Raw genomic sequence first — 21,971 nt, forward strand, 5'->3', positions numbered from 1 at the left:
TTGCAAGAACCAACGTTTGATGGACACAGAGATTTTTGGATCAGATGGATATTAATTTCATTGTCAAAATCAGCTCTTCATTTTCTTGCTTGACAACTCATATATTTCTATTCTATTGTCATACTGCATATATATTGATAGTTTCATTCTGTTACCAAATGCTGTAACTTACCAACTGTCAAAGGTTGTATAGTGAGTTGAGTATAGCTTACAGAAGAAATGTTGCAGAGGTATTTCCCACTATCTGATGGAGTAGGGGACATTAAAGTCAAAGAGAACTTATCCTTTTCTTGCATCATATCTTTGGTCCAAGTGAATCGATTATCAAAGACTCTTGTATTTGAAGAACTTGAAAAGGATGCCAAGATCATGGAGGATGCATTTTCAACTCTGTACCAACTAACATTTATACTTTTCTCTTGCAAAAAATCCTCATGTTTAAGTTTACAGGGGAATAAAATTTTTTCTCCTTCTCTTATGAAAAGAGTACCTAAAAGAGATATTGATATAGTGCATGGGTTAAATTGATCATTTTCCACATCAAATTCCCATATTTCAAAGATTTAATAAAAAGTTGAGAAGCAGCCTATAGAATGAGGAAAATTCATTCTTGAGTCTTAGTCAGGAGGATGTGGTTCAAATCCTGCCTTTGATCCATACTGGTTGTGGGATGATGACCAAGACATTTAACCTCTGAGTTTCCCAAGCAACTCTGTTAAGACAACATTGTGGAACAGTTGCTGTGTTTGTGGAGGGAATTGTTCCATCAGGTACGCCTCAGTGATGAAATAACCAATGTGATAAAAAGGAAAGAACAAAAAAGCAATGACTTTACTGTATCCAGTAATTATATAACCACAAAGTATCATTATTCTAATCATTTAAAAATGCAAGTACCATATAGAGAGAATATGAGTTCAAATTTGTTTGGAAATTAGAGCATTTACTGGTAAGTCACCTGATGTCATGGCATTTTCCAACAACTTTGTTTTCTCTGATGCCTCTATGAATGAGAGGGGAAAAAACTGGACCTGTGATTCCATTTGGAACTCCCATGTGAAGAAACTTCCTGTACAATGCAAGATACCTCCTCTGCAACTTAGAGCCTTAGAGAGTTACTTAGAGCATTGAGAAGTTAAGGGACTTGCCTAGAGCCACATGACCAGTATGTATCTAGTAGTTCTCTATCCACCACACCATGGCTGCCTCTGTGCAAGGGAAATGATAAAGATAATGAGAATTGGCAATTATGATTGAGGATGCTGCTTTGAAATAATATAATTGTTACTCTGAGTCAAGAGAATCTTGGGAATTATTAAATTTCATTTGGGTAGAGTAAACCAAGGGAAAAAAGCTGATTTCCTCAGAGTGTTTTCTCCCCTACCTCCAAAAAAAGGAATTAAAAAACAACTTCTAAATGTTCAAACTCTTTCCATTTTTCCATTGCTATCTGTCTGTGGAAACCTGGCGAATGAAATAACATGGTTTTTCAGTCCCTTTAACATCTTCAGCAGGGGATGGTTGGAATTAGCTTTGAGGAAAATGCTTTCTCTGTTAACACCTTTGGTATTACAATTATTGAAGTGGGGGGGGGTGTCAAAGAGAAGATAAAAGTGCTTGGACCCCTACTATCCTCATGAGATTTTTAGGAAAACTTTGAGAATACTGCTTCTGTTTGGATGGAAGCTGGGATGAGATTTGAGAACAGTGAGTTGAGAGGTGGGGATGGTGGGATGGTGGTGGAATGTGAGCAATCTTGTTTGTAGATTTAAAGGAAGAGACAAAGCAGGAAAATATGGTGGCTGAAGTACTGTCAGTGATATGTGAAAGACCATGGAAAAAATGAGGGTACCACAAGATTAGGAAGGGGAAAATATCCCAATTTTTAAAAATGGGAAAAGAACAGTCTGCAAATTATAGGCCAATGAACTTGACTTTGATTCTTGGGAAAATTCTAGAACAGATTATTAAAGATGGTTTGTGAAGATCTAAAAGAGGAAAGCAGTGATTACAAAGAGCCAATAATGCTTCATCAAGTGCTCTATCATGTCTGAATCTTTCTGACCCCATTTAGGGTTTTCTTGACAAAGATACTGGAGTAGTTTGCCATTTCCTTCTCCAGCTAATTTTACAGATGATGAAACTGAGGCAATGATGATTAAGTGATTTGACCAAGGTCACACAGCTAGAATTGGACACTGGATTTGAACTCATGAAGATGAGTCTTCCTGGTTCCAAGCCCAGTGCTCTATCCACTGCAACATGGGTACATGAGAGCAGATAGAAAGGCTGTTATTACAAGGTTAATGAAATTATAATAATTCTTTCTAAAAATTCTTTTAAAAAGAACTGGAAGAGTAGGAGGCTGATAAGTGGTAGGGGGAAGAAGTCCATGTTTAATTGCTTTTTGGATGTTTACAAAGCAGATCTTACAGTGATAACCTTGGTTTTAAAATGGATATTATAGAGGGGTCCATGCTGTAGATAGGGTGTGTACTTCTGAGCTTCTTTTCAATTAATTCTGGAATTCTATGAAATAGCTCCAAGGAACCTGGAGACATGTAGCAAATACCATAAAGGATGAAAATAGAGTAATCAGTAGCAATAACATGAGAAATAAGTGATATAAGATATATTATATCAATAACATAACATATAAGTGAGGCAGATAGAGTTGGATAGAGTTGGCCATGGTATAAAAAGGACGTAGGTTTAATTACAGCCTCTGAAATATTGGCTATATGACCCTGAGAGAGTTATATAACCTCTCAGCGACTCTCTTTAAAACCATAAATTGCATAGCAAGCTGCCAATCTGCATGGGTAAAGGGGATGGTAAAGTTGCCTCCAGCAATGAAATCCCAGGGCAGAAGTCCAGTCAGCACACTTTTATTAAGTGCTCATTAAGGGTCAAATCATTCTGCTAAGCGCTGTCTCTGCCCTCAAAGAGCTGACATTCTAACAAAGAAGACAACATTTCATAATGTTACATATAAAATATTTACAGTGCAAATGGAAGATTGTATCAGGGGGAAAGCACTAACTGGGGGGTAGAAGTTGGGATGCCTGCAGAAGGTGAGAATTTAGTTGAGTCTTGATGGAGACCAGGGAAGCCTCTGGAATAGGGACATAAGAAGGGAGAACATTCCAGGCATAGAGAACAGACGGTGAAAAGGTACAGAATTAGCAGATGGCTTGTTATGTGCATGAGAAACAGCAAGAAGTCCAGGATCACTGTGTCACAGAGGAGAACATGGGGAGGAGTAAAGCGTAAGAATGGAAAGGACCATGTCATGAAGGGCTTTTAAAGCCAAAGAGAGGATTTTTATAAGTGACCCTTGGGGACAATGGGAAGTCCATGGAGGCAACTGAGTAGGGGAGGGTGAGGGCATGACATGGTCAGACCTGGCCTTGCAGTAGGGGAAAGGACAAGGGAGGGAGGGGAGATGCAGGGCAAGGAGGCCAATCTGAAGGCTGTATCAAAAGTCCGAGTATGAAGTAACGAGAGCCTGCATCAGCACGGTGGCCACATGAGTGGAGGGAAGGGAAAAGATATACATGAGAGATGTTTGAAGGCACAAGGACTGGCAACAGATGGGCCACTATATGGGGCAAGTGTAAGGGAAGAGTCCAGGATGACATTAAAGATAAGACTGAGGTTGTGAACCTGAGTGACTAAGTGGAGGATAGTGCCCTCAAATGTAATAATAGGGAAGCTGGAAAGTGGGAAGAATTTGGGTAGAAAAGATCATAATTTATACATACATACATACATGTATATGCAGACAATTCTTGCTTCTAGTGAGCTGGCAGCAGGAACCCAACTCTGGCTCTAGCAGGCTGCCGTAGGGGTGACAGCGCTGGGATCCTCCACTCCAGGCATGGCGTCACCAAGCCATGGAGCCAAGGAGGGATGGGGCCAACCAGAGCCCCTTGAGGGGAAGGAGAAGTTTGCAGGTTGGTCCACTAGCATTAAGTGAGAAATGGTTTATTTTTATACATGCACACACACACACACACACACACACACACACACACACACAAAATTAGAGAGGGGAAAGACATACAGCATATATGTATATAGACATAGACACAGACACAGCTGTAGATAAGTAGACATACTTATCTATCTACTTTGATATACATATGTCTATATACATATACATACACACACATATGTATATATCTATATATATATATATATATATATCTTTGCTTGAATCTCTACATTATTTTGCTTGGTTCACATCATCTTTCATATGTTAATTAATTATCTCTATGCAAATTATTCCTACATGTATACATTGAGCTGTAGTTCCTCCCCTGAGTTCCAGTTTCAAATTACTAATTGCCTTTTAGGAATTGGATGTTCTCTTGTTGGTATCTCAAATTCAACATATTCAAAACAAAAATCATTATCTTTTCTATCCAAACTCTCCCCTAAATATTTGTGTATATGTATATATACACATACCCATAAATACATACACACAGGTACACATATCTCATGTGTATATATATTCACACATGTATGTACATGTAAATGAATGCATGCATATATGCACACATCTTTGTCTGAACCTCTACACTCTTTTACTTGGCTCCCATCAGTTCCCAAATGTTTATTTCTTATCTTTATGTAGATCTAGGAATCATCTTCTATACAGCAACCCACATTTAGATAGTCTTTTAAGATCTACCAAAAAACCCCTTCTTGGCTTTTAAACTGTCTGTGAGTGGAAGCAATACAGAGCTCACCTTCTGTTTTCCATTTTCCAATCCATCTTTGATTCAGTACCGAATTTTCAATAATGCATTGGTAAGAGGAATTTGAGCCTGTGATATTGAGTTGACTTTTAACAGAGCAGAGAGGGTGAGATGAAACTTCTTCTATGTTGCTTTCTGGGTTTGTTGCATTATTTGCTGTCCATGTTATAGTTGGAACGGGATAAGCACCAAACAAATAGCATGTTAAATAGTCCTCTCCATTCTGCTCTCGGTATTCCATTGCAGGTGCGATGAAAGCTGGGGGAGAGAGTGAAGAATGGGTGAACTTGTAGCCACATACTCCTTAGCTGACTGTGGAACTGGTACAAGTCTTGAAACACATGATATGAAAGTTGAGTTTTAAGAGCAAACCCAAGCATCATTTAGAAAAGCACTCTACAAAAAATCTTCAAGCAAGCAATCCCTTTGCCAGATAATAAATGAGACAATACTATTTATGTACTGCATTTTCTAGACATTCTTAACTACCTGGAGTATAGCTGAAAACACAACAAAAGTAAGCAAAGGGCACCCAAGTAGTCAAAATAGATGTGTCAGAAGCATGCACTAAATATCAGGCACTTTGTTCAGACAGAGCCCCTCTCAGAGTCTATTTTCACATTACCCACAATTTCAACAGGCGTGGTTATTTAGCCTCTAGCTTACAGTATATCACAAAGATTGAGTTACGAGACTGTTAAAAGCAGGCATACTGATAGTAGCAAGAAGCAATCTCCAAAAGCCTGAGAGTGAATAAAACTGAAAAACTTTCAAATTGATCCAAGAAAAAGCACAGCAGGCTAGAGCTATTTAGTGTGGGGGTTTGTGGCTTCTAAGGTTTTCAAAAGATTCTAAGAACTTCACTGTACCACATTACAAAGTTCTAAGATTCTAATTTTTTAAAATTCTGAACTTTAATACATCAAAAAGAACATTTTTATACACAGAGTAGAACATAATAAGAGAATGGTATACAAAATCTTGAAGGTCTATTCCACATAGCTAGTTTTTTTTAAGTATATAATAAATGCAACATGATACTTTCAAAGCTATCCTCCTTGGTTGTGCTTCCTTTTGGTCTCTTCCATTCATAAAAAATAAGTTTTTATAACTCCATTTTTTCTACTGTTTTGTTTTCTTGCCTCACTATTTCTAGTTCACCTGTTCTCTTCCAAGTTAAAAAAAAAAAGCACCAGGAGCCAAGATGGTGGCTGGAAATCAGGGACTTGCGTGAGCTCCCCGCCAAGTCCCTCCAAAAATCTATAAAAAATGGCTCTGAACAAATTCTAGAACTGCAGAATCCACAAAATAGCAGAGGGAAGCAGGGCTCCAGCCCCGGACAGCCTGGATGGTCACTGGGTGAGGTCTATGACACACAGAGCTGGGAGCAGAGGGGAGTGGAGGGGAGCAGAGCCCAGCATGGTCTGCGGCAGGACCAACCAGATCAGGAGCCAGGCGGAACAGGCCCTAGTGCCCTGAATCAGTGAGCTGTGACAGTTACTAGACTTCTCAACCCACAAACACCAAAGACAACAGAGAAGGTTAGTGGGAAAAGCTGCAGGGAGTGAAAGGAGTTCCCGTTCAGCCACCATCCCAGGGACAGTGGAGGTGGTGCAGCTACAGAACTGCAGCTTCAGTTGCTTCAGGCCCCAGGCCCACCTGGTGGGAGGAATTAACTGGCGGATCAGAGCAGGAGTGCAGAGCCTGCTTAAAATCTCAGTCAGGTCCAGGTTGGCAGTTCTTGGGGAAGGAGGAGTGCTGGTGTGGCAGAGCTGTCTGTATAGAAATAGCTCTGAAAACAACAGCGCATCCCCTCAAGCTTGGAACAAAGTACTCTTTACTCTACAAGTAGTCATACCCCAACGAAAAGCTCAAGAGTCAAGTAAGTTGGCCAGGAACATGGCCAGGCAGTGAAAACAGTCTCAGATTCAGACTCAGACTTTGGAATGTTTCTTTGGTGACAAAGAAGACCAAAACATACAGAGAGAAGAAGTCAACAAAGTCAAAGAGACTACATCAAAAACCTCCAAGAAAAACATGAACTGGTCTCAGGCCATGGAAGAGCTCAAAAAGGATTTGGAAAAGCAAGTTAGAGAAGTAGAGGAAAAATTGGGAAGAGAAATGAGAATGATGTGAGAAAATCATGAAAAACAAGTCAATGACTTGCTAAAGGAGACCCCCAAAAATATGGAAAAAAATACTGAAAAAAACAACACTTTAAAAAAAAAGACTAAGTCAAATGGCAAAAGAGCTCCAAAAAGCCAATGAGGAGAAGAATGCCTTGAAAGGCAGAATTAGCCAAATGGAAAAGGAGGTCCAAAAGACAACTGAAGAAAATACTGCCTTAAAAATTAGATTGGAGCAAGTGGGAGCTAGTGACTTTATGAGAAATCAAGATATCATAAAACAGAACCAAAGGAATGAAAAAGTGGAAGACAATGTGAAATATCTCATTGGAAAAACCACTGACCTGGAAAATAGATCCAGGAGAGATAATTTTAAAATTATTGGACTACCTGAAAGCCATGATCAAAAAAAGAGCCTGCATATCATCTTTCAAGAAATTTTCCAGGAGAACTGCCCTAATATTCTAGAGCCAGAGGGTAAAATAGAAATTGAAAGAATCCACAGATTGCTTCCTCAAAGAGATCCCAAAAAGAAAACTCCTAGGAATATTGTCGCCAAATTCCAGAGTTCCCAGATCAAGGAGAAAATACCGCAAGCAGCCAGAAAGAAACAATTTGAATATTGTGGAAACACAATCAGAATAACACAAGATCTATCAGGTTCTACATTAAGGGATCCAAGGGCTTGGAATACGATATTCTGGAGGTCAATGGAGCTAGGATTAAAACTGAGTATCATGCTCCAAGGTAAAATATAGATTTTCAATAAAATAGAGGACTTTCAAGCTTTCTCAGTGAAAAGATCAGAGCTGAATAGAAAATTTGACTTTCAAACACAAGAATCAAGAGAAGCATGCAATGGTAAACAAGAAAGAGAAATCACAAGGGACTTACTAAAGTTGAACTGTTTTGTTTACATTCCTACATGGAAAGATGATGTGTATGATTCATGAGACCTCAGTATTAGGGTAGCTGAAGGGAATATGCATGTGTATATATGTGTATGTATATATATATGCATGTGTGTGTATATGTATATATGTATGTGTATATATATGTAGACAGAGGGCACAGGGTGAGTTAAATATGAAGGGATGATATCTAAAAAAATAAAATCAAATTAAGGGATGAGAGAGGAATATATTGAGAGAGGGAGAAAGGGAGAGATAGAATGAGGTAAATTATCTCGCATATGTCAAGAAAAACTGGTTCTGTAGTAAGGGAAGAGGGGGCAGGTGAGGGGGAATGAGTGAATCTTGCTCTCATCGGGTTTGACCTGAGGAGGGAATACTATACACGCTCAATTAGGTATCTTACCCCACAGGAAAGAAGGAGGAAGAAGATAAAAAAGGGAGGATGATAGAAGGGAGGGCAGATGGGGGAGCAGGTAATCAAAAGCAAACACTTTTGAAAAGGGACAGGGTCAAGGGAGAAAATTCAATAAAGGGGGATAGGTTAGGAAGGAGCAAAATATAGGTAGTCTTTCACAACACAAGTATTGTGGATAATGATATTCATGTGGCCTATGTTGAATTGCTTGCCTTCTTAGGGAGGGTGGGTAGGGAGGGAAGATGGGAGAGAATTTGGAACTCAAAGTTTTAAAAGAAGATGTTCAAAACAAAAGTTTTTGCATGCAACTGGGAAATAAGATATACAGGCAATGGGGCATAGAAATTTATCTTGCCCTACAAGAAAGTGAGGGAAAGGTGGATGGGAGGGGAGTGGGGTGACAGAAGGGAGGGCTGACTGGGGAATGGGGCAACCAGAATATACGCCATCTTGGAGGGTGGGGGTAGAAATGGGGAGAAAATTTGTAATTCAAACTCTTGTGAAAATCAATGCTGAAAACTAAATATATTAAATAAATAATTTTTTTTAAAAAAAGCACCTTTCTAACAAATAATCATAATCAAGTAAAAGAAATTCACACGGTGGCCATGTCCAAACATGTGGATCTCTTTCTGTACCTCCAGGCTATCACTTCACTGTCCAGAGGGAGGTAATATACTTCATCATCAGTGCTCCTACTCACAGAGGCAGGAACCTTGATGAGTCATCGTTTTGATCAGACCTAAGTCTTTTGAAGTTGTTTTTCTTTACAATATTGCTATTTAAAGTATTCTTCTGGTTCTGTTCACTCCAATCTGAACTAAGTTCACGTAAGTCCTTCAATGATTGCTTAAAATGGTCTCTTTTGTCATTTCTTACAGTAACAACAAAATTCCATTACATTCACATACCATAACTTGTTCAGTCATTCCCTACTTTGCATTTCTTTGCTAAAAACAAAAAGATTTGCTATGAATTGTGTTGTTATTGTTCAGTTGTTTCAATCGTGTCCAACTCTGTCACTGCCTTTGGGGTTTTCTTGGCAAAGATACTAGAGTAGTTTGTCATTTGCTTCTCCAGCTCATTTGATGGATGGGGAACCTGAGGCAAACAAGGTTAAGTGACTTGCCCAGGGTAACATAGCTAGTGAGTGTCTGAGGCCAGTTTTAACTCAGGAAGCTAAGGCTTCCTGACTCCAGGCCTGGTTCTTTATCTATTGAGCCAACTAGTTGCTCCACTATAAGAACATTCTTATATTTATAGATCCTTTACCTTTGATGTCTTTGAGAGATAAGCCTTGGTATTGCTGAATCAAAGATATATACTTTTGAGATGCAGTTCCAAACTGCTTTTCATAGTGGCTAGACTAATTCACAGCTCCATTAACAGCAGATTAGTAAACTGGATTTCCCCAAGCCCTTCCAACAATTACTATTTTTTATTTTTGTTGTATTTGCACCAATCTGATGGGTGTGAGGTTGAACCTCAGAGCGATTCTAATTTGAATTCCTCTTATCAGTAGTGATTTGAAGCATTTCCATGATTTGCTTCAGTTGTTTCATAGCCATGTCCAACTTGATGACCCCATTTGGGGTTTTCTTGGCATAGATAATGGAGTGATTTGCCATTTCCTTCTCCAGTTCACTTTACAGATGAGGAAACTGAGGCAAATAGGGTTAAATGACTTGCTTAGGGTCACATTGCTGGTGTCTGAGGCCCAATTTGAACTAGGAAGATGCCTCTTCATGACTGCAGGCCCAGCTTCTATCCACTGAGCCACCTATCTGCCCAACCCCTTCCCCCACCATTTTTCCCCATATTGCTATTGATATCTTAGATTTCAACCTTCCAGAACTGCCAATTCATATCCTTTAAACATTTATCTATTGGGGGTATGATTCTTGCTCTTATATAGCTGAAACAATTTCCTATATGTTTTGGAAATTAGGCCTTTACCAGAGAAACCTGCCATGAAGATCCCTGCCTCCCCTCCCCATACTATTTCCTCTTGGCATCCTTCCCAGCAATCTCTTTACAAGTTTAAAAAAGGTGTGAAAGAGAAAGGACATCAACACCACTGGCTTATAACTGAAGCAATCCGCTTCTTTTCCATTGCTTCCCTTTTTCCCCCTCCCCTAGGCCCAAGATCACTGGTACTGGTCTTTAAAAAAACAAAAAAAATTTAAATGATTGCCTTTTCTTTTAAAATTTGAATCCTCCTTGAGAAATGACTCTTCAAAGTTGAGATTCGTTTTGCTTGTGACTATTCCACCCCAGTATTATCCTCTTAACCCCACCCCCACTTTATTCCCACCAGTCTCACTGTTGAGTTTGACATCTTTCTACACCAAATTCTACGTGTGTATGTGTAATTGTAGGTGTATGTTAAACCCTCTTTTGTCTGGTTCTGATAAAAATGAGGTTCATTTGATGCTTACTCCTCCTTGGCTTCTTCCATATTTGTACAATCTTGTAAAGCACTCCAGTAATAAGAAATACCAAGTTCCACCCTTTATTTCTCCTTCCTACTCTAGTGTCCTTTTTACTACCACCCCCACCCCACTCTTCTTTGCCTTTTTAAAATCACTGGAATAAAATCAATCCACCATTATTCCCTCTGTTTACCTTATTTAACTCAATTCCTATTCTGAAGGGACCTTTGTTTCTTCTCCTCCCCTGTTAGGATATTAGCACTTTATTATCATACAGCTCCTTCTCATTGCTTATATAAATTTATCTTCTCAAGTTTCCCTAGCTCATGTGTTTATATTTTAGAGTTTCTACTTAGCTCTTGTCTTTTCATCATGAATGCTTGAAAACCCTCTATTCCAGTGATGTCACATTCAAACTGAAACAGATCCTTGCCAAGAGAATATTAACTTAGAAAACCACAACTTAATATCATCTATGTTTTATTACATTTTTATTTATTTTTTGCTAACCATTTCCCAATTTCATTTTAATCGAGTCCCCCGGAGAGTATGGGTTTGCATGTGCCCAAGAGTTTGATACCTCTGCTCCACTTCATTGAAAGTCCATTTTTGCTCGTATAGGATTATACTCAATTTTGCAGAAGAAGTTATGCATGACTTTTCTAAGTTATTTTAAGGCTGTGTCTTTTGTCTTGTGGAATATTGCACTCCTAGATAACTTGGCTGATTTTGACTGTGAATCCTTGGTACTTAAATTCTTTCTGACTGCTTGTAGTATATGTTCTTTGATGTGTAAGGTCTGGATTTCGGCTATGACATTCCTGGCACTTTTCCTTTTGGCGTTCCTTTCAGGAAATAGTGAAATTTTTCTATTTTTATTTTGCCCTCTGGTTCTAATCAATCTAAAGGTTTTCATTTATGATTTCTTGAAATATATATACTATTGATGCTTTTTTTGGGTAGTAGTAGTTGTTGGACCATCATTTCAAAGAATTAGATAATTCTTAAATTATTTCTATGTGACCTGTTTTCCAAGTCAGTTGTTTTAAATTTCAGATACCTTTTTCTGATATATTTTATTTTTGCAGTCTTTTGATTTTGTTCTAACATTTATTGTTGTCTTGTGAAGAAATTGATTTATATATTATCTCTTGTAATTTTCAGGAAGTCTATTACTTGGGTTATGTTTACTACTTTATCTTCTAAAATATTTATTTTCTTTCCAATTTTTTCCTCCAAGAGTTTTTAATTTCATTTTCCTCTCTTTCTTCATTGCTTCCAGATATTTATTTAATATTTGTGGAAAATTCATTTTTCCTGACTCTGTTCTTAAAGTTATTGTGGGTTTGCTCTCTCTTCTTCTTGGTTGGAATTTTTGTGTCTTTCTGAATCTATAATAATTCTTGATGGTGATAGGTTTCTCCTATTTGATCCTATCTCCAGTGTTAGATCCTAAATTGAGGCTTTGTTCTAGGGCCAGCCTCCACCTCCTGATGCATCTTTGGTTGGCAAAGTCAACCTTGTTTGGTCTTGCTCTGGGTTATCTGGATTCCTGGGTTTACATCCTTCTCCCCAGGTGTGTCTAATGTAAGAGCAATGGTAAATTTCTGGTTCCCTTTAGTCTTTGAGGTTCATAGCATTTGCAGAGGCCTCTTTGACTTCTCAGGCCAGAGAACTGCAGACTTTTAAGCTCCTTCACTTTAAGTATTTCTACACTGTACTTGATGGCTGCTGTTCTTACACTGTGTCTACTGCTGCCAATGGCTTCTGAGGTCCATGTGATGGATTTACTGGGGTTTCCTCCTAGGAGTTTGTTATGGTTGTGACCCCATTTAGAGTTTTCTTGGCAAAGATACTTGGAGTGGTGTATTGGTAATTTAGGTGGGACTTTTTTTTTTTACTGTTTTAGAATTCTAAATTAATTAAGTGTCTTCGATTAAGTCTTACTAGGTGCAAAGCTCCAGGCACACACTCTTTTGTTAACTAAGTGTAAAGCCCCAGGTTCACACCCTTTTGCTGATTAGGTGTGAATCCTTTCAGCCCTGAATACAATAAAAGCTCAAAGGTCAGCATTCTGTCTGGGGGCTCTCAGTCACTGGAAGAGTGGTGTGAGACTCTGGGCAGCCATTTTAAGAGCCCCCAGCTTGTAAACCAAGATGTTGATGCTTTCCTGGTAACTATGAATTGTGGTTTGGTCTGTTTATATTGTGTATGCTTGTAATTTGTTTGTATTTTCTCTTGAGTTCAGGGTGCTGGCCTTTTCTCCTGAACTAAGTGAATGATATTTGTATGTTGGATTAAAGTAAGATTGTTAACCCCTTAACGTTGCTTTCCTTAGTAAAGCAAATCAAAAGAACCCGTGTTAGTGGCGTTCTGTGTGCTGGTTATTGTTGGTTTTACACAGCTGCTAACAAGATTGTTGCTACAAATGGCTTGACATTTCTTTCTCCAATTCATTTTACAGATGAGGAAACTGAGGCAAACAGTGTTAAATGACTTGCCCAGGATCACATATCCAGTAAGTGTCTGAGGCCAGATTTGAACTCAGGAAGATGACTTTTACTGACTCAAGGCCCCATACTCTATCTACTCTGTCTTATTGCCTTTGCATACAGATCTGTGAAGGCCTTTGGCATCTCAACTGCTCACATACTAAGAAGTTTTCCATCTTGTTTGCTTATCTGCCTGTGGGATTTGGGCTGATTTTTTTATACAGTTCTAGAGTAGACAAAATCACTTACTATAGTTGGTCATTGTATTTCTTGTCTACATCGATATAGATAGCCATTTTAGCCAATCATGCCATACTGATACAATTGTGATCATACCACAATGATTGCTATTCATAATGATAATCCTGAGTTACCAAGGAAAGTTTATACACTTTTCTGTCCTCTTCGACAAATGATCTAGAAAATGATATATTTTAGAAAGATATTTTAATGTGTTTGTGCTTAAAAGGACAAGCTTAAGTTATACAGAAAAGTCACTAAGTGAAATAGCTTATTTCCTGAGAGTGCTGATAGTAACCCTTAACCATCACAGTCACAAAAAAGGCTCTTATATGCACCATTCAACTCCCTCTAACCTCCCCACCCACCAAAAAATGTTTAACTGTACTGCCTATCGTCATGTACACAAATCAATTCAGCTTTCCATTGGCTTTAGAGTTGGGAAGGACTTGAGAACTGTTTTGCTTTTGTTGTTTGTTTTTGTTTTTGAAATGCTGCTCTGGACACATGAGCCTGTGCTCATTCAAAGGCCTGGAGGCTCAGATACCTTGTACATCCCCAAGGTGGTCTCTCGTAGCATTCATGGGAAGAGGAAACTCTATAGGTCAGAAAGTACTTAGAGCATTTTACTCACCTCCCAACTTCAGCTCTACTAATGTAGTCCCCGACTCAGCATCTGTTGCTGCATAGCACTTGTAAACCCCTTCATCTTGGAGGTTTAACCTCCTAAGTTTTAGTGAGGCATTTCCATTGTGGAGTTCATTGAGTAAAAGAAATGTTCTGTTGGCATATTTGGGGTCTTGTTGTCCCAGCTGGTCACTCTTTTGGTAGTAGCTGTGTACCGTCTCTTCGTCTTTCAGCCAATGGATCAATATGCCACTCCCATTCTTAAATGAGCAAGGAAGGATTACATCTCCATAAAGCCTTCCAACAACAGTAGTGATAGGCTGAGAAAACGTTCCATAAAAGTAAGGAAAAGGGAATCCACCTTAAAGGAAATGGACACAGATAATTGCAATAAGAATAATTAATGTTACAACTTGACTATTGTGTAAATAAGTTCGCTGCAAAGTTATATGTAGAAGATATATGGGATTCCATGCCATCTTGGGGAGGGAGTGGGGGAGGAGGGGAAGAAAATCTGGAACTCAAAGTTATGCAGAACCAAGTGTTGTAAACTAAAAATTAAAAAATCTCAAAAAAGAAAAAAAAATTTAAAAAAGAATAATTAATGACTGGAAGACACCAAAAATATCAAGGGCTATGTCAATCCTGAGTAGCTTAGCAAAGGTAAACTGAACCATAACAAAAGCGGGAGATGGGCTTTGTCTCAAGATAATGAATTTTAAAGGGTGAAAAAAAATGAACAAATGAGCTTAGCACCTAGTTATCAAGAATAGTAAATACATATATATCTATATATCTATATATATACATACACTTATACACACACACAAACACATATATATGTATGTATGTATAACCCACACTTATATTCTGTCTGCTTGCTTTTTGACCCCCTAGTCTTGCAGATCTTATGGTGAATGAAATTTTGTCTGGGCTCTCATTGAATCCAGGCTGGGAAACTCCCACATCAACACAAGTCTTTCCCCGTCACTGCCACCACTGAATTTGTCTTAATTGCTTTTATTATTTTCACATCATGAAATACAAAGGTAATTTTACCTTTGCTTTTATTGCTTATGCTGTTTTCCTCTTGCCCCAAGCACAAAAATTGCTCATTAGAGTTGTGATGTTAAGTCATATTGAACACGTTATAGAGGATGATCCTAAATCACATACTATAAGGCTGATACATACATAGGTTAGACTAAGTGATCTCTTAAAAGCCCTCTAGTTCTAACAATCTTCTCATCTTGCATATGAAGAAACTTGAGGCCAACAGAGATTAAGTGATTTACCCAGTCATACATGTAGGTAGTGGCAGATCTAGGATTAGAACTCAAGTTTCTTGGACTAATGGTCTCTTGTTTCTTCCACTGCTAACTCTTCTTTTTCTGTATTGTTGTTCTATGATCAGAAATTAAATAGTAATGCCCTAGGCAAATTGTATATTCTCATTAGATATTTCTTCACCTGAACTGAACTAACTTTGGCAATTAGAACCAGACCTGAGCATAGGCAGAAGAAATGGTGGCCTAGATGGCCAGATTTGAAGGGTATTATTTGTTCCACTTGTCTTCAAGCACCTTCCACGGTCCATGGCCTGCCTCCCATTTTGTCTTCAGAGCACTCCTGTTAACAATGTAAATGTGCTAACTAGGAGGTGGTAACACCAATGATTTCTTATAAATGTAATAATTTTAGAAGCAGCTAGGTAGGTGGTTTAGTGGCTGCAGTGCTGGGCTTGGACTCAGGAAAAATCTAGTTCAAATACAGTCTCAGACACTTCTGTCTTACCTAGTAAGTCACTCACCTCTCTTAGCCTTAGTTTACTCATCTGTAAATAGTCACCTACCTGACAAGAGTTGTTGTTGAGGCCAAAATGAGGCAGCACATGGGCAGTGTTCTGTAAACTTTAAAGCTATATGTGTGTGTAGTGTGTGTGCGTGCATGTGTGTCACATATACACATATACATGTATATATAGTATATATGAATATCTGTATATAACATTTAAGCACATTATGTATATGTAGCATATACTTCATTATTATTATCATTATTATTATTATTATAGACTAATCAAGTTAGCCAGATGAGAACCTTAAGGAAATTAGACACAGAAAAGAGATATGTGAAGATATGGTCATGAAAGGTTTTGAGGTAACATGTGGCGGAGGGAGTCGTTGAAAGAAGAAAGAGAAATAAAGGGGAGTTGGGAAGACCTATTCACCTATTCAATCACTTTGTGAAAACTCTAAAAGATTCAAGCAAAAGCGTTAGGATTCTTCTGTGGAGTACAAACAGGGGTGAGCTGGAATTAGTGAGCCAGTTGTTAAATTTTCAGAATGAACATTTATGCCTTGGAAATCAGAAAACACTACAAGTCAGGGCTTAATTTATTGTTTTGTTGATTTCTAGACAAAGAGATGGAGAAAATATTAATAATGCAGATTAAATTTTAAAGTGTGTCATAGTTACTTTTTCTTTTGGGGGGAAAATTGGTTCTTAAACATTTACCAGTGTGCCTTTGGGAAGAAATATGGAATTCTAACCCCCTTGATTTTCCTTTATCTCTGTGTAAACCTTAAATAATCATTCCAAAAGAGAATAGTCTTCAATGGTCAGAGTATTGATACTGCAAGGTAGTCTGTAGTAGTTACTAGGGTGCTGAGTCTGAAGTCAAGAAGACCTAGGTTTAGATCCTAATTCAGATAATACCAGCTGTGTTGCTTAACCTCTCTATGTCTCAATTTTCTCTGCAAAATAAGGTTAATAACAACACCTGCTTCAATTACTATGCACAATGTTCTCCTGGTTCTGTTCATTTTACTTTGCATCAATTTAAGTTTTTCCAGGTTTTTCTGAAAGGATCCTGCTTGTTATTTCTTATAGCACAATAATATTCCATCACAATCACATACTACAACTTGTTCAGCCATTTTCCAATTGATGGGTATCCCCTCAATTTCCCATTTTTTTACCACTATAAAAAGAGCTGCTATGAATATTTTTGTACATATAGATCCTTTTCCTTTGATCTCTTTGGGTATACATCTAGTAGTGGCATTACAGGGTCAGATGTGTAGTTTTATAGTCCTTTGCATGTCGTTCCAAGTTGCTCTCTAGAATGGTTGGATTTGTTTACAACTCCACCAACAGTGCATTACTGTCCCAATCTTTCCACATCCCACCAACATTTTTCATTTTCCTTTTCCATCATGTTAGCCAATCTGATAGGGGTGAGGTGGTACCTCAAAGCTGTTTTAATTTGCATTTCTCTGATTAATATTGATTTAGAGCATTTTATATGACTATAGATAGCTTTGATTTCTTTTTCTGAAAACTGACTTTATATTATGTGACCATTTATCAACTGGGGAATGATTCATATTCTTATAAATTTCACTCAGTTCTTTATATATTTGCAAAATGAAGCCTTTATCAGAGAAACTTGTTGTTAATTTCCTGCTCCCTCAACCCATTTTCCTCCTTTCCTTCTCATCTTGGCTGCATTGGTTTGTTTGTGCAAAAACTTTTAAATTTGATATAATCGAAATTATCCAATTTATATCTCATGATGCTCTCTATCTCTTGTTTGATCATAAATTCTTCATATTCATAAATCTGACCTGCAAAATATTCCATGCTCTCCTAGTTTGCTTAAGTTATCACCTGTTATGTTTAAATCATGTTGGGGTGGCTAGGTGGTATAGTGAGTAGAGCACTGGCCCTGGAGTCAGGAGGACTTGAGTTCAAATCTGACCTTGGACACCTGACACACTTACTAGCTGTGTGACCTTGGGCAAGTCACTTAACCCCAATTGCCCTGCCTTCTCCCCTCCAAAAAATAAAAAAATAAATCATATACCCATTTTGACCTTATCTTGAGATACAGTGTGAGATATTGGTCTATACCTAGTTTCAGCCAAAGTGTTTTCTAGCTTTCCTAGCAATTTTTGTCAAATATTGATTTCTTCCCCCAAAATCTTGGATCTCTGGGGTTGTCAAACACTAGATTACCATGGACATTTACTGCTTTGTATTGTGTACCTAATATATTCCACTGTTCCACCCCTCCATTTCTTAGCCAGCACCAGATTGTTTTGAAGATTATCTCTTTGTAATACAGTTTGAGATTTTGTTCTTCCAAATGAATTGTTATAATTTTTTCTAGCTCTAAAAAATAATTTTGGTAGTTTGATTTATATGGCACTGAATAAGTGAATTAATTTAGGTTGAATTGTCATTTTTATTATATTGGCTTGTCCTACCCATAAGCAATTAATATTTCTTTAATTATTTAGACCTGATTTTATTTATGAGAAAAGTTTTTTGTAATTATGTTCATATAGTTCTTGGATTTCTCTTGGCACGTAGACTCCCAAGTATTTTATACTATCTGCAGTTATTTTAAATGGAATTTCTCTTTCTATCTCTTCCTGCTGGGTTTTGTTAGTAGTATATAGAAATGCTAATGATTTGTGTGGGTTTATTTTTATATCCTGCAACTTGGCTGAAGTTATTGATTATTTCAGCTAGTATTTAGTTCCTTCTCTATACCACCATATCATTTGTAAAGAGAGACAGTTTTGTTTCTTCATTGACTATTCTAATTCCTTCAAATTCCTTTTCTTGTCTTATTAGTATAGCTAGCATTTCTAGACTAATACTGAATAATAATGGTGATAATGGGTGTACTTGCTTCACCCATGATCTTATTGGAAAGTCTTCAAGTTTATGCCCATTACAGACAATGCTTGCTGATGGTTTTATATAGATACTGCTTAGCATTTTAAGGAAAGCTCCATTTATTCTTATGCTCTCTAGAGTTTTTAATAGGAATGAGTGTTATGTATACTCAAAAGCTTTTTCTGTTTCTATTGAGATAATCACGAGTTTTGTTGGTTTTGTTATTGATATGGTCAATTATGCAGATAGTTTTCCTAATATTGAACCAACCATATGCTCCTGGCATAAATCCCACCTGGTCATAGTGTATGATCTTTGTGATAAATTGCTGTAATCTCCTTGTAACTATTTTATTTACAATTTTTGCACCAATATTCACTAGGGAAATTGGTCTATAGTTTTCTTTCTCTGTTTTTCTCTTTCTGGTTTAGGTATCAAGACCACATTTGGGTCATAAAAGGAATTTGATAGGATCCCTTCTTTGCCTTCTTCTCTATGTATTTTCACTGGAAATCCCCCATGCCTAGAATTCTCTCCCTCCTTACTTTTGCCTCCTGGCTTCCTTCAAGTCCCAACTAATACCTCATCTTCTTAAGGTGCCATTCCCAATCCCCCTTAATGCTAGTGCCTTTCCTCTGTTGATTATCTCCAATTTATCCTGTGTATATCCTTGTTTGTACATAATCATATTTTATTTCCCAAATTTGACCTTTGTTTAACCTTTCTTCCTATCCCCAGAGCTTGGCACAATTCCTGGTACTAAGTGCTTAATACATGCATGTTGACTGCCTTGAATGACTGTTCTGTATTCTGCATTTAGGAATAAGTCTGCCAGAAACAATATTATTTAACATGATTCTAACATCTGAACTACTTCTGTCCTAGAAAAATGCTCAAACAAACATAGTTCCCCCATGCCCTCCAACACCCGTCTGTCCCAAGACAATTTGAGGTAACATTTATAAGAATTTTGAGCAAGAAAAAAATGTCAAAATATAGTTTGGGATTAACTTCCAGAATAGTTACAACTCAGTTCCTTCCTGGACCATTTACCTCAAGGATTGAAAAGGATCTACTCCCTGAATTTCAATTATCAGTATCATCCTTTCAGAATGGAGAAGGGTGGTTTATAGTAACAATAACGTCAGCACATAGGCAAAATAGGGACTGCCTAGATGGATCAATAGTTCAATCACTTCAAGGGATGGGGGATGAAATGATCTAAAGCAATGATTTCAAACTCAAAGGATTGAGGGGGTGCCAATAAACTGTACGTGTGGGAACATATTAACTGAGAAAACCACATATTAACATGGTCTACATTTTAATATATTTTTATTTATTTTGTTAAACATTTACCAATCCCATTTTAATCAGTTTCAGCTGCTTCCAGAGTGCCTTTCTAAACTCATGGAATCACATGTTTGATACTGCTGATCTAGAGGTACTCTTTGTTTTAGGTTTTGGTAACCATTCTTAATCCATTTTCCCAAGAAAGACATTTTGTTATTAATCTAGCTTAACCAACCTTCAAAAAGGCAGTTTCAAAGGGTTCCTAGATGAAAGAAATAGGATTTTAAAAATATTTTTGGTTTTACTAAAATGGAGGTTTTTTTTACATTTCCCCAGCTCCTCAGAAGAATATTTTTAAATATGCAAAATAAAATATGTAGGATTACAAAAAAATTAAATAGTTACAAAAATAATTTCAAAACAGATCCCAGGTTAAGAACCATCCCCTTCTCCAATACATGATTCTACCTCTGTGTGCAATAATAAAGCTTACCATCAAATCCAATCAGAGATTGTAGAAGAACTTTCAGGACATAAAGATTAAGTAGTGACTGAGCCTTCATGACTTCCACAGAACATATTTGTTAAGCTCCTGAAGAACAAAACAAAGCAAATATCTTTTAGAAAGAAATGAATTACCTGTAATCACTTCATGCAATCTACTCCTGTCACCTAATCAGCATTTGTTAAGAGCCTATTATATGCCAGGGACTATGCTAGTAGTAACTTGTGTATTCCCTTCTTTCATGTGAGGGACCCCAAAGAGTTGGCTCAGATTTGAAGTATTCTTTGAGTCTGCATTCTTCAAGAACCTTAGTTCTGCTGGGAAAATTGGAAAACAGTATGGCAGAAACTAGGTATAGACCAACATCTCACATCGCGAACCAAGATAAGGTCAAAATGGGTACATGATTTACACATAAATGGTGATATAATAAGCAAATTAAGAGATCACGTAATAATTTATCTCTCAGATTTATGGGTAAGGGAAGAATGTAGTATCAAAGAAAATATAAAGAGCATTACAAAATGTAAAATAGATAATTTTAATTATACAAAATTAAAAAGGTTCTGGACAAACAAAATCAATGCAACCAAAAGTATAAGGAAAGCAGCAAACTGAGAAAAATATTTTGAAGCAAATATCTCTGATAAAGACCTCATTTCTCAATAATATAGAGAACTGAGTCAAATTTATAAAAATACAAGTCATTCCCCAATTGATAAGTAGTCAACAAAGAAATCAAAGCTGTTTATAGTCATATGAAAAAAATGCTCTAAATCATTATTGGTCAGAGAAATGCAACTTAGAACAACTCAAGGTACTACCTCATACCTACTGGAGTGGCTAATATGGCAAAGAAGAAAAATGTTGGATGTTGGAGGGGATGTGGGAAAATTGGGATGCTAATGTACTGTTGGTAGAGTTGTGAACTGATCCAACCAGCACTATTCCCAGAGGGCAACCAAATTGTGCATTCCCTTTGATCCAGCAATGCCACTGCTAGGTCCATATCCCATAGACATCCAAAACAGGGAAAAGGACCTATCTGTACAAAAACATTTATAGCAGCCCTTTCTGTCTTGGCTAAGAATTAGAAATCAAAGAGATGGCCATCAATTGGACAATGGATAAACACGTGTGGTATGTGATTGTAATGGAATATTATTAACTATAAAAAATGACAATCAGGATGATTTCAGAAAAACCTAGAAAGACTTACATGAATTGATATATAGTGAAGTGAACAGAATTAGAACATTGTACATAGTAACAACAATATTGTTCAGTGAAGAATTGTGAATGACTTTGCTATTCTCAGCAATACAATGATCCAAGACAATCCCAAAGGACTCATGATAAAAAATGCTATCCAGTTCCAGAGAAAGAGCTAATATTGCTTGAATACAGATTGAAACATGCTATTTTTCACTTTCTTTCTTTCATTTTTCCCCTTTTATTTGAGTCTTCTTCTA

General features: G+C 37.3%; 1 protein-coding gene across 1 annotated transcript in view; it reads right to left on the bottom strand.

Annotated features, from left to right (window-relative positions):
* HHLA2 (HERV-H LTR-associating 2) overlaps positions 1 to 21,971 on the bottom strand; it is a 56,383-nt gene that overhangs the window by 7,489 nt on the left and 26,923 nt on the right. The window contains exons 2-4 of the mRNA XM_036745548.1: positions 14,020 to 14,373; positions 4,758 to 5,024; positions 173 to 490 (exon numbers count right to left, since the gene is read on the bottom strand). Coding sequence (XP_036601443.1) covers positions 173 to 490; positions 4,758 to 5,024; positions 14,020 to 14,373 — 939 coding nt within the window. The remainder of the gene's footprint in view (positions 1 to 172; positions 491 to 4,757; positions 5,025 to 14,019; positions 14,374 to 21,971) is intronic.

This window comes from Trichosurus vulpecula, chromosome 2 (assembly GCF_011100635.1).
Source record: "Trichosurus vulpecula isolate mTriVul1 chromosome 2, mTriVul1.pri, whole genome shotgun sequence".
Lineage (NCBI taxonomy): Eukaryota > Metazoa > Chordata > Mammalia > Diprotodontia > Phalangeridae > Trichosurus > Trichosurus vulpecula.